This window comes from Bubalus kerabau, chromosome 18 (assembly GCF_029407905.1).
Source record: "Bubalus kerabau isolate K-KA32 ecotype Philippines breed swamp buffalo chromosome 18, PCC_UOA_SB_1v2, whole genome shotgun sequence".
Classification (NCBI taxonomy): Eukaryota; Metazoa; Chordata; class Mammalia; order Artiodactyla; family Bovidae; genus Bubalus; species Bubalus kerabau.
In genome coordinates this window covers 30,589,314-30,602,479 of record NC_073641.1, presented here as the reverse complement: position 1 = coordinate 30,602,479, position 13,166 = coordinate 30,589,314, and the positions used below count along the sequence as shown (strand labels likewise).

The 13,166-nt window shown below is 37.8% G+C and overlaps 1 protein-coding gene across 10 annotated transcripts in view; it reads right to left on the bottom strand.

Annotated features, from left to right (window-relative positions):
• Nucleotides 1-256: 256 nt before the first annotated feature.
• Nucleotides 257-13,166, bottom strand: part of EMB (embigin) — a 50,008-nt gene continuing 37,098 nt past the window's right edge. For 9 of the 10 annotated variants that reach the window (XM_055554644.1, XM_055554646.1, XM_055554639.1 and 6 more), the window contains 5 exons: nucleotides 12,947-13,074; nucleotides 7,427-7,706; nucleotides 6,374-6,407; nucleotides 4,223-4,277; nucleotides 2,525-3,669 (listed from right to left, as the gene is read on the bottom strand). In XM_055554644.1, the coding sequence (XP_055410619.1) occupies nucleotides 3,652-3,669; nucleotides 4,223-4,277; nucleotides 6,374-6,407; nucleotides 7,427-7,706; nucleotides 12,947-13,074 (515 nt within the window). In that variant the 3' untranslated portion in view covers nucleotides 2,525-3,651. Of the gene's footprint in view, nucleotides 726-2,524; nucleotides 3,670-4,222; nucleotides 4,278-6,373; nucleotides 6,408-7,426; nucleotides 7,707-12,946; nucleotides 13,075-13,166 lie in introns of those variants that run through there. The other variant, XM_055554641.1, reaches the window with a different exon arrangement.

Sequence of the window (13,166 nt, the reverse complement as noted above, 5' to 3'; positions counted from 1 at the left end):
TGTATAATAGTTTAGGAGTCACAACTCTTTGCTCATTAGATTATTACACATTATTCAAATTTGACAGAAGTTTTTATTATATTGCTACTGTTTTTCAAAGAAGTAGAAGCAAACACTGAAGTTACAAAGGATTGGTTTATCTCTGTTAAAATATTTTGTTTCACTTCTGATGTCACAATTTAGATTCTTCTTTTTTTTATTTTATTTTTTACCTTTACAATATTGTATTGGTTTTGCCATATATCGAAATGAATCCACCACAGGTATACATGTGTTCCCCATCCTGAACCCTCCACCCTCCTCCCTCCCCATACCATCCCCCTGGGTCATCCCAGTGCACCAGCCCCAAGCATCCAGTATCGTGCATCGAACCTGGACTTCTAAAAATAAGTATAAATTTATAAAATTTTATTTTCACCTATACATTTATCCATTCACTACACATCTATGACATCTACAATGTACCTTCTCTGTGGTAGGTATGGGACAAGCAAATAAAATCAGAATCCAGGAAGGAGACATATAAAAGCATATGTATAATACAGGTAAATAAGCACAAAAAATGTGGAGTTATTTGAGCACATATGATGGTACAGAGTCAACTGGGAATGAGGGATCTGCCAGGAAGTAACATCAGATTCAAGTCTTGAAGGCTCAACTTGAGTTCATCAAAGGGGAGGCACAGAGCAGGGCAGCTCTCTGGATAGACTCTCTCTTTGTCAAGGCTAAATCAAGACAGTGAAGAAAGATTAGTGACTTGGAAAACTGCAGCATTAAGATATGGCAAAGGGGAGCCTAAAGAGGTCTGTCATGGAACTGGCACATTATGCTCCATAGTGAGATTTGTGTTTTAGAAACATGGCCTGGCACCAATGCTAAAGGGGCATCTCAGGTGGTTCAGTGGTAAAGAACCTGCCTGCCAAGGCAGGAGATGTGGGTTCAATCCCTGAGGTGGAAAGATCCTCTAGAGAAGGAAATGGCAACCCACTCCAGTATTCTTGCCTGGAAAATCCCATGGACATAGGAGCCTGGTAGGCTACAGTCCATGGCGTTGCGAAGAGTTGGACAAGACTGAGCAACTAAGTGCACACACACACACAAAGCAATGCAAAAAATGGATGAACAGTAGATGAGGCTGATGTAGGAAAATCAAGACCTTAGCTGTTGCAGCTGGTGAGCATGGGGGTAGGGGAGGCAATGAGTGGATTGATGAGCTATTAAAGAGGACAAAGGAACAGAGATTCATGACTAATAAATATTAGTTAATAGAGGAAAAGAAAATGGCACAGTGAACTTTAGGTTTTGGCCTGGGTAACTGGATGCTAAGAGAAAAAAAGAGAGAAAAAGACTACAAAGTGAAGATTTACATTAGAGCATAAACTGAATATGAAAATATCTGGGAATTTAAGACATCATTAAATCTACTTAATATGCAGCAAAACTCTGTTAGCTGGAAAGATGAACAGAATTCCCAAGGTGTCTAATATATAAACGTGGCGTAATTTTCCTACTTTAGCTTTTCTGCTTGCTCTGTATTTTTAGGCAATTTACAATTGGTCATTTTTAGTTAATCCATTCATTTCCATGAGGTTACTTAATGGAAGCATTCCATTTTTTAACCTAACAGTGGTGAAATAATTTTCTGGAGGTTCCCCAGGGAGACTCTGAAAAGTCAAAATTCAACTTTAATTTCCTTTCATTTACTTTAATTTCCTGAGTAACTTTTCTGCTTAAAGTTACTGAACTTAATTTTCTTTGTTAGGAAAAATAGCAAACACTGACACTTAAAATTTCAATTTACTACATAAATATTTCAGATTATTTTACATTGGGACGGCAATTTTTCTGCCTGAGAACCATTTTAATCTAAATAATGGTGGTAAAATAGAAGAATACATACTGCATATGAGCTACAAATTGTATGGGGATTTGTATATATCTAGTCACAAATGCATTTGAATTGGATTTAGTCAAAAAGCGGGTCTGACTAATTTTTCATTGAATTCAAATTGTTCAGATTAACTAAGTGAACTGCTTGGGTGCCATCATATAGATACCACCCAAGATCATTTGGTCAAATTAATAATTAACTAAACCAAAACAAATGCCTGGCTCGTGGCTCTGAGACAAGAATATATGAAACCTGCCATTACTTAAATGATGTAGTCTATTCAGTAAAACTTTTGTGGACAGTTCACACGTTTTATGCAAAACAGCGCTGCAACAAACAGAGAAGCTTCCAAGTCACACTTCATGTGTATTATTCATACTATTTAACATTAGTTAAGATGCCATATAAAGCATAATTTTTCACTATCTCAATTTTATTCTAATTTTTTCACCCAGAATATCATACAAATTTCTGTAAAGTATTTTTTTCAAATAATTGAACTTCTCTTTTTCAAGCATTAGTCCCCTTGGTCACCAAGACTGTGGGTCTTCACCACCATCCCAAACCCTCCCTCTTTGCCTGTAATTGTTCTGATCCCCGCTGCACTGTGAGCTGGGGGACAGTGGACTCCTAAGTACCAAGGATCCCCCAGCAGGATTCACATATTGTCTTCAACCTAACCTAGTATCCTGCTGTATGATACCAATATTCCATTCAAAGCCACTGACAACTTTTCATGGCTATTCAGATTTCTATCGACTTGGTTACAGTGAGTTTTATAAAATAATTTAGTTATACACACAATAGAAAGCCTAAGGCACTGTCAACAACATAGAACAACTCGAACACTTCTTGATTTCAGACAAAGACATTAGTATTAGAAACCACTAACGACGCTTTTTGAGATATTTAGCCAGCCATGGATACCACCATGAAACACAGAAGCATACCTATAGCAGTGAGACATCATGTCCATGTGAACCTTAGTCCTACAACATCAACAACAGCTGTAACTTAAGAAATCCAAAACCCACAGCTTAAAATAAAAAATTGCTCTCTAGGAAGTCTAAGAATCACTTTAGCTTAATGTGGGAAAACAGTGGAGATGAGTGGAATGAGACTGAGAAATTAGCTTCTGTGGAGACGGAGATGGGCAAGTGTACGGTTTTATTTCTTTGCCTTCAACCAATGTTTTCATAGGAAAAGTACGTTTTCCTTGCGGTGACTGCACAGTAACCATCATTAGCAAAGGTAGACAGTGCTCATCTCCCCTTGATGACACTTCTTTTCAATACGACTGAAGAATGAACTTTACATGAAATTATTACAAATACTTCTACACCTAGTAAACATGACTGGGAAAAAAACCTTTTTAAGACAAATGGCAAAGCTTTGTTTTTAATGAATTCTTTGGTTATAAACAGGTCCAGAGTGACATTCACTCTGTGTACTGTTTGGTTTTGCTGGTGTCTATTCTGCGTGTCCCTTAAGGACTGGAATGAAATTAATTATCCTGGGTTATAGCTCATAGCACATACTTAATACAATTTACCTTGCTTTAGTGTAAAATACAGAATGAAAATATATTTGTAGATCTGAAATTGCATATATTATTTACAAAGCTACTACTGAGCATTTTACATAAACTTTTCATCCTTTTAAAAGTAAAAAATCACACGTTCTTAACAGGAAGCAGAAATAAAGCTGAAATGCAAACTCTTTGTACATCTTCCTGTGACTCTTGACATGATGTTTGTCACTCACTGCCCCATGGATTCCTGAGTTACATAAAGCATAATGAAACATAATTAGCACATCCTGGTTATTCTGTAACAACTTATTATCATTTTAGCAAAGCAAAAATTTCTGGAAGGAGGTGATCCAAAATTGCTAAACCAAACAGTTCCTACTCAAGAGAAAAATGATGAAATATGGAAATTGTGATCCTCATCAGTAAAGAAAATAAACTAATATTGATTCATTCACAGACTAGATGTATAGGAATATATGAGAATAAAATAGGAGAATCCAAAAAAATAGAGAAAAAAATAAGACTACATAAGTTATAAAATAACTTGGCCTGTGTTGACAGAAGAAAAAATATGTATCTACAGTGCAACTGATTCACTTTTAGATTGGTTGTTACATGTTCTCTGGTGGAAAAAGGATGCCATTTATTTATTGTGTAATGAGTATATTCTCCTATAATATCCAAGCACCTAGTGAATGACTAGGTCTTTTATGAAACTAAAAAAAAGGAGATGGATTAACAGGCTGTGCATATTGAATTTTACATTTTATTTAGAAGGTAAGCATTTGGAAGCAACTTACACTTTTTCTGTGCCTAGGGCCACTATTTTCTATACCATTGCTGTCATCCAATTTCCTGTATAGAAAACAAAAAAGAAAATTACTATATGTTTACACAGTATCAGACTAAGTCAGTACACCATCTATATCATGGCCATCAAGTTAAAATATGAGGTCAATAGAGATAGGATTTATTCTTGCTAAAAATGGTGTTTTACTCATAATGTTGATTTTATTTGCATGCCATTGCTTGGAGAGGAACCAATGCCACAGATGAGTGACAAAGGCTTGTTTATTTTGTGCAGAGAGAATTGCTTTTCCCCAAGCATGAGTGAAGGCTTCAGTATATGGCCTAACATATGTTGCTTTGACCCATCAAGATAATAGCCAATCTGGAGGTCAGCCAGTACGTAGATAAAGGTGCTATAATCCAACATGTTTATACACTGAATTAGAGGTTAAGAATGGCTCTTTGTCTCCTCAAAGTGCATCAAAATAAGACCACAACATGGGCTCCAGATTCTTAAGACAAGGAAGACTAAACTAGGTTACAAGGGTACATAATTAATACCCTTCTAGATCTTATGGGCAGCCTTGAGCTTGTTAAACTAGTCTCACCAGATAATAAATTGAACCATATAATCAGTTACATAAAAACTGGGAGAAGAAGTTTTAGGTAAAATTGTGTGGATTAAATATCTTGGTGGATCAGATAAATCAATGAGCTCTTCATTGAACTGACTAGCTTGTTATACTCTTAGTATTATTTTTAAAAGTCATTTTAAAAGTCATTCATTCTGTGAATGGCTGGTATCTAAACACATATATATGCATCAAATACAAAATATATTGATAAACAATATTCTCTTTAAAGACAAATTTATCTCCTAAACTAAATATTCTAAAAAAAGCATTGGTAAAAGGCTTCTCTAAAGGAGTCCAAGAGCCCTTCATACTTGAATTAAATCTAAAGATACTAACAAAACCTAAAGATGAAAAATGTGACTTGCAGGGGAATGGAGGGGAACACTGTGGAGGCTGAGCTGGGAGAACAAAAGAATCCAGGCAAGGGTATAATTGTTTCCAATATCTGAATAACCATCATGTTTTTCATGATTCCAAGTGTAAGAAAGGTAATCAGCACATGCAAACCAGAAAGATAAAATGTTTAAATTAATATGAACAAGTTCTCCAGAAAGAGGTTCACATCCTTTTCAATCATAAAAGTCTGATTCTAAGATTAACATTTTTTTTTTCCTTATCTGGGGTTATGGAACTCCTGATATAATTATTTTATGCCCTCACTTTAGAAGCTTTGTCCTGTCGATTTGAGTGAACTGAGTAAAAATAACTATTTGAAAAATGTCTATGAATATATGCATGACAACTATCCGCTCTAGTCTTGCTATTTAACTGTGGTTATAGCGCTCACACCTCAGAGCTCGTCTTGACTGATAAAGATAAATTGCAAGTGTCCGTTTGGGTTGGTAATAGTTGCTCAGGCTTCCCTTTTCCTAGGTTTCCTTTGGCTGCTTTACTCTGGTCTCATTTTCCAGACCCCGGCTCTATGACTTGAACTTCAAACCCAGTTTTGGGCAATTCCCTCAGCCCAGCGGAGCTGGGTGCCGCTCTCAGTTCCCTGGCATGGTGGAACCAACTCCCACTGTCACCAAACCAAATGACATCACTGGTCATTTTCTTTCTAGTTCTCCTCCTGCTCAGCTCAACTCTAAACAAAGGGGGCTGTAAAAGAAATAGTGACACAATTTGTGTTCTCAGAAAAATAGTAACAAATAGAATCCTAGATCAATGCTTTTCAACATGACAGAGAATCAGAATCAGTGATGGATACTTTAAAGAAATATAGATGCTCAGGCATAGAAGGCATTCAATAACCAAAGCTTATGCTAAGCACTTTTACACAGAGAAAGTCATTTAATCCTGAAACCTTATGTGGCAATGTCATTAAACCCATTTGTTGAAGAGAAAACAGAAGTACAGCGAGGTGTTGCAGACAGTAAATGCCACTCTTCACCACAAATGGACATGTACAGAAAATAACACACAATATACTCTTGTACCTTTTTTCTCTAACTGCAAACATTTTATTTAATTTCATATTTATCTGTATTTTATTCAAGGGAAAATTATTCTATAAAAAATAATACTTACAGCTGTTCACCTTGTTCAAATTCTTTCCCATCATCTGTGTAACAAAAGAAGAACTTAACTGTTAGGCTGGTTTATTATTTTTGTGGAACATATATGTGCAATTCTACTTTCCCCTGACTTCTACATCCCTGACTGCCCACGCTGCTCTGCAACGAGAGGGGACAGCTGCACGTCCGTCATGTCTACTCCTTCCCTGCTCCCCTGACTTGCTGCTTTGATCAAGCAAAACATTGGCTTCCCTGATGGCTCGGCGCATAAGGAATCCACCTGCAATGCAGGAGACTCGGAAGACACGGGTTCAGTCCCTGGGTGGGGAAGATCCCCAGGAGAAGGAAATGGCAATCTGCTCCAGTATTCTTGCCTGGAAAATCCCATCGACAGAGGAACCTGGCTGGTGACAGTCCATGGGGTCACAAAGCGTCAGACATGACTAAACAGAAGGTGCATGCTGAGGTATAACTGACAAGAATTGATCAAGCCTCGTCTAGTGCCTGGGATCATCAAAAACAGGACTGGCTGACTTGTAATGATTAAAGTTACTAAATAGCACAAAATAGGAAAAAATACAGAGTGCAAGATAAATTTTCCTAGGGGGCCAGTAGTTTCTCAGTCTGTAAACCATTAGGAACAGGCTATGAAAACAGATCTGGCAGGCAATGTCTCTTTGATGAGAATTCAAAAATGTTTGATAAAACATTTTTAAAAACGAGTTATCTAAGTGGAAGAATAACTGTTTATCTTTGAGATCTTTTCTATTAAGTTACCACAGAATTTTCTAATATTCTAGTACCAAAGCATGTTATCACTTAATTGGTGTGTTGGTACCAGTAACACCAAAGAAAGGGGGATAAAAGGCATATTTTAACACTAAAGCTTTTTAGGAAGTTGAAAAAAGAAGTCCATCAATATAAGCTCCTAGCTCACAGTCATCACTGATATTAACATAAATACCACTACAAATAACACAAGTTAGGTTTTTTCCCCCAAAACTCTAAAGCCACTGTAATGTAGTAAGCCATAACATGAGAATGTTATCTAAAAAAGAAATCTTACCTGAGGGCTTCTTTTTCTTTTGAGTATACATTTCAAAAAGCAGAATAATAGCCACTAAGAGAACAACCTCAGCAGCTATTGCACAAAATGCTTTAAGGGGTACCAAATAGCTGAGCACGACGAGTTTAACGTGTCCTTCACTCTCCCCTAACTCGAATATTGCATGGCACCAGTAAGTTCCCTGGTCGTCCTCTGAAAGGTGCGTTATCTTGAGCCTTGTTTCATTAGCATGGTTTCCACTGATCACATACTTATCATTCACTGGAACACCAACAGGAACCTAATATAAGGAGACATTAAAATTCATTCCTGTCATATTCCATAAAAAAATATATGTCCTGAATGATCTAGTTTTGAGTGAAAGCTATAAGACAGTACCAAGAAAACAGCTTAGTAGCAAAAGGGCATATTGAAATTTGTGAGAAGTTATACGTTAACAGCCTTGTCTAACTCAATGAAACTATGAGCCATGCTATGTAGGACCACCCAAGATGGACGGGTCATGGTGTAGAGTTCTGACAAAACGTGGTCCACTGGAGAAGGGAATGGCAAAACACTTCGGTATTCTTGCCTTGAGAACCCCATGAACAGTATGAAAAGGCAAGAAGATAGGATACTGAAAGATGAACTCCCCAGGTCGGTAGGTGCCAAATATGCTACTGGAGATCAGTGGAGAAATAATTCCAAAAAGAATGAAGGGACGGAGCCAAAGCAAAAACAACACCCAGTTGCAGATGTGATGGGTAATGGAAGTAAAATCCGATGCTGTAAAGAGCAATATTACACAGGAAACTGGAATGTTAGGTACATGAATCAAGGCAAATTGGAAGTGGCCAAACAGGAGATGGCAAGAGTGAACATCGACATTTTAGGGATCAGTGAACTAAAATGGACTGCAATGGGTGAATTTAACTCAGATGACCATGATATCTACTACTGTGGACAAGAATCCCTTAGAAGAAATGGAGTAGCCATCATAGTATACAAAACAGTCTGGAATGCAGTACTTGGATGCAGTCACAAAAATGACAGAATGATCTCTGTTCATTTCCAAGGCAAACCATTCAATATCACAGTAATCCAAGTCTATGCCCCAACCAGTAATACTGAAGAAGCTGAAGTTGAATGGTTCTATGAAGACTTACAAGACCTTCTATAACTAACACCCAAAAAAGAGGTCCATTTCATTATAGGTGACTGGAATGAATAGTAGGAAATCAAGAAATACCGGACTAACAGGCAAATTTGGCCTTGGAATACGGAATGAAGCAGGTCCAAGGTTAACAGAGTTTTTCCTAAGAACACAATGTCATAGCAAACACCCTCTTCCAACAACACAAGAGAATTCTCTATACATGGACATCACCAGATGGTCAATACTGAAATCAGATTGACTATACTATCTGCAGCCAAAGATGGAGAAGCTCTATACAGTCAGCAAAAACAAGACCGGGAGCTGACTGTGGCTCAGATCATGAACTCCTTAATGCCAAATTCAGACTTAAATTAAAGAAAGCAGGGAAAATCACTAGACCATTCAGGTATGACCTGAATCAAATCCCTTACAATTATACAGTAGAAATGATAAATAGATTTAAGGGATTAGATCTCATAGATTGCCTGAAGAACTATGGATGGAGGTTCATGACACTGTACAGGAGGCAGTGGTCAAGACCATCCCCAAGAATAAGAAATGCAAAAAGGCAAAATGGTTGTCTGAGCAGGCCTTAAAAATAGCTGTAAAAAGAAGAGAAGCTAAAAGCAAAGGAGAAAAGGAAAAACATACCCATTTGAATGCAGAGTTCCAAATAGCAAGGAGAGATAAGAAAGCCTTCCTAAGTAATCAGTGCAAAGAAACAAAGGAAAACAACAGAATGGGAAAGACAGAGATCTCTTCAAGAAAATTAGAGATGCCAAGAGAAAATTTTATGCAAAGATGGGCACAATAAAGAACAGAAATGGTATGGACCTAACAGAAGCAGAAGATATTAAGAAGAGGTGGAAAGAACACAGAAGAATTAGACAAAAAAGATCTTCATGACCCAGATAACCACGATGGTGTGATCACTCACCTAGAGCCAGAAATCCTGGAATGCAAAGTCAGGGGGCCTTAGGAAGCATCACTAGAAAAAAGCTAGTGGAGGTGAAGGAATTCCAGTTGAGCTATTTCAAATCTTAAAAGACGATGCTGTTAAAATGCTACACTCAATATGCAAGCAAATTTGGAAAACTCAGCAGTGGCCACAGGACTGGAAAAGGTCAGTTTTCATTCCAATCCTAAAGAAAGACAATGCCAAAGAATGTTCAAACTACCACACAATTGCACTCATCTCACAGGCAGGCAAAGTAATGCTCAAAATTCTCCAAGTCAGGCTTCAACAATACTTTAACTATGAACTTATTGATGTTCAAGCTGGATTTAGAAAAGGCAGAGGAACCAGAGATCAAATTGCCAACATCCATTGGATCATAAAAAAAAAGCAAGAGAGTTCCAGAAAAACATGTAATTCTGCTTTATTGACTATGCCAAAGCCTTTGACTGTGTGGATCACAACAACCTGTGAAAAATTCTTCAAGAGATGGGAATACCAGACCACCTTACCTGCTCTTGAGAAATATGTATGCAGGTCAAGAAGAAACTCTTAGAACCAGACATGGAACAACAGACTGGTTCCAAATCGGGAAAGGAGCACATCAAGGCTGTATATTGTCACCCTGCTTATTCAACTTATATGCAGAGTACTTCATGAGAAATGGTGGACTGGATGAAGCACAAGCTGGAATTAAGATTGTCAGGAGGAATATCTACAACCTCAGATATGCAGATAACACCACCCTTATGGCAGAAAGTAAAGAAGAACCAAAGAGCCTCATGATGAAAGTTAAAGAGGAGTGAAAAAGTTGGCTCAACATTCAGAAAACTAAGATCATGGCATCCAGTTCCATCACTTCATGGCAAATAGATGGGGAAACAGTGCAAATAGTGAGAGACTTTATTTTGGGGGGCTCCAAAATCACTGCCAATGCTGACTGCAGCCATGAAATTAAAAGACGCTTGCTCCTTGGAAGAAAAGCTATGAACAATCTAGACAGCATATTAAAAAGCAGAGACATTATTTTGCCAACAATGGTCCACTTATTCAAAGCTATGGTTTTTCCAGTAGTCATGTATGGAGGTGAGAGATGGACTATAAAGAAAGCTGAGCACCAAAGAATTGATGCTTTAGAACTGTGGTGTTGGAGAAGCCTCTTGAGAGTCACTTTTGGACTGCAAGGAGATTCAACCTGTCCATCCTAAAGGAGATCAGTCCTGAATATTCACTGAAAGGACTGATGCTGAAGCTGAAACTCCAATATTTTGGCTGCCTCATACGAAGAACTGACTCATCTGAAAGACCCTGACGCTGGCAAAAATTGAAGGCAGGAGGAGAAGGGGACAACAGAGGATGAGATGGTTGAATGCCACCACTGACTCAATGGACATGAGTTTGAGTAAGCTCTGGGAGTTGGTGATGACAGGCATGCCTGGCGTGCTGTAGTCCATGGGGTTGCAAAGAATCAGACACCACTGAGCAACTGAACTGAATTGAAATGATACATAACATAGCTCAATTCTTATCAGAGTTTGACCTTTCGGAGGTAGCAAACAAAGGAAAAGGATACTTTGCTTTAAGTGCTTAGCACTGAGCGTTTGAAACTACGGCATGCAAGTCATCATGGGTAAATAGTCTATTGAAAGTAAACATACAGGAAAATTCCAGCCATCCAGGTTTCATGTTAGAATACCTGACTAGTTGTTCAAAGTACTTACTCCTTCACAAGTGCAGGCATACATTCATTAAATCAACTATTAAGTTAATAAAGCTATTAAACTGATCATTCCTATTAAGGAAGCTTCCTGGTTCTTGACACTGGGAGTTCCTCAGACTGGAACGGAAATCTTCGGGCCTTTGAAGCTGATGTAGAAGGACTAGCAGACCTTCCTGTGAGCTTGGTAAGCATGGTGGTCTGTATACTTTCTGTCTTTTCAAAGCTGAATTTCTCTATCAATCAGGTCGGTTTCTGGAATTCACTGGGTTTTCTTCAGTCTTTTAAGATCCATACCAAGCTATTTGGGGGCTGATTTATTTAATCATTTAAATTAAATTTTATTCTTAGGCCATTTGCTGCCTTCATTGCTCTATCATTCAACTGCAGTGATCAATAAATGCTAATCTGAATAAGTATTCTTGGAGATCATCTGATGAAGAACTGTGAGTTTATTATTTGCCAAAAATTATATCAACCTAGCTCTCTGTGCACAGCATTGCCTGTGATCTTGTTACAAAGGTACTCTCTAACTCAGGGCTGATAAATCAAAGCACCTCATGTTTAGTAGGCACCCCAGGTTGAGTCCAATGCAGATGGTTCATGTACATTTTGAAAAAACACTTGACCTAAAGTTTTGACTTGTACTCTCTTCGCTGCACTTTTCTTATATCCTAATATGATCCATGCTTGGGGCTAAATTGAGAGACCTTTAGTAAGATGGAAAGAAGCACAGACTGTATTCTAAAAGTTCAATATAATTAGATTTGGCTATTTTTTGTCTAGTATGACATATGCGGGCTTTCCAGGTAGCTTAGCTGGTAAAGAATCCACCTGCAATGCAGGAGACCCTGGTTCAATTCCTAGGTCCAAAAGTTCCCCTGGAGAAGGGATAGGCTACCCACTCCAGTATTCTTGGGCTTCTCTGGTGGTTCAGATGGTAAAGAATATGCCTGGAATGCAGGAGACCTGGATTCAATCCCTGGGTGGGACGATCCCCTGGAAAGGTCATGGCAACCCACTCTAGTATTCTTGCCTGGAGAATCCCCCTGGACAGAGGAGTCTGGCGGGCTACGGTCTATGAGGTTGCAAAGAGTCAGACAGGACTGAGCACTTGTCAGCAGCAGCATGTTTTTCTTAATATCAGGTCTTTGAAAAGCCATTCATTTTTTAGTAGGAATTTAAAGTATCTGGCTTCCCCTAGGTCCCTGGAGGCATAAAAGAGGTCAGTGACACTAAAAGAACCCAAAACCTAAGTTTAAGTTACCTTTTTTTCATTCTTTCCTTAAATAGTGCCACTATATTGCATTCTATCACAAATGTGTCCAGAGACAGAAGCAGGAAAAGATAACTTCCTTTTTTTCAAGTTACTTTCATGAAATGATAAGGAAAAAAAAGAATCATTTTTGTTGGGGTTATACCTAAGCTTATCAACTAAAAATGAATTGTAACTTTCAGTGAATTTAAATAAATTGCTAAATGTAAAAACAAAGCACCAGCTAATGAAACATTGGGAGTATCTTCAGATGTATAATGTAAAGTGCTGAAAACATCAAACAACTCCATTTATCACTCTTCTTTCTCCATGATCATGTATTTAAGAATAAGATAAGAGAAGTAGAAATAGTCCTAAGAACTTTGAGTATAATACAATCTTATTACTTATCAAATAAATGTGTGTTTATTTTGTAAGTCAAAGAAATATTATCTTACCTGTACACTCCCATTGCCACCGTACCAGGTCCAATTTAAAGGAAGACAACCTTGACATTTACACATCAAGACAACTGAATCCCCCAAGTAAGTGATCAATGGTTTGTTTTGTCCATTAATTTCAGGAACTAAGGAAAATGTAGAAATATACATATTACTAAAAAGTCTGAATAGCGGGATGTATTCAAGTTCAATATAATTTATCCTTTCATTTTTTCAT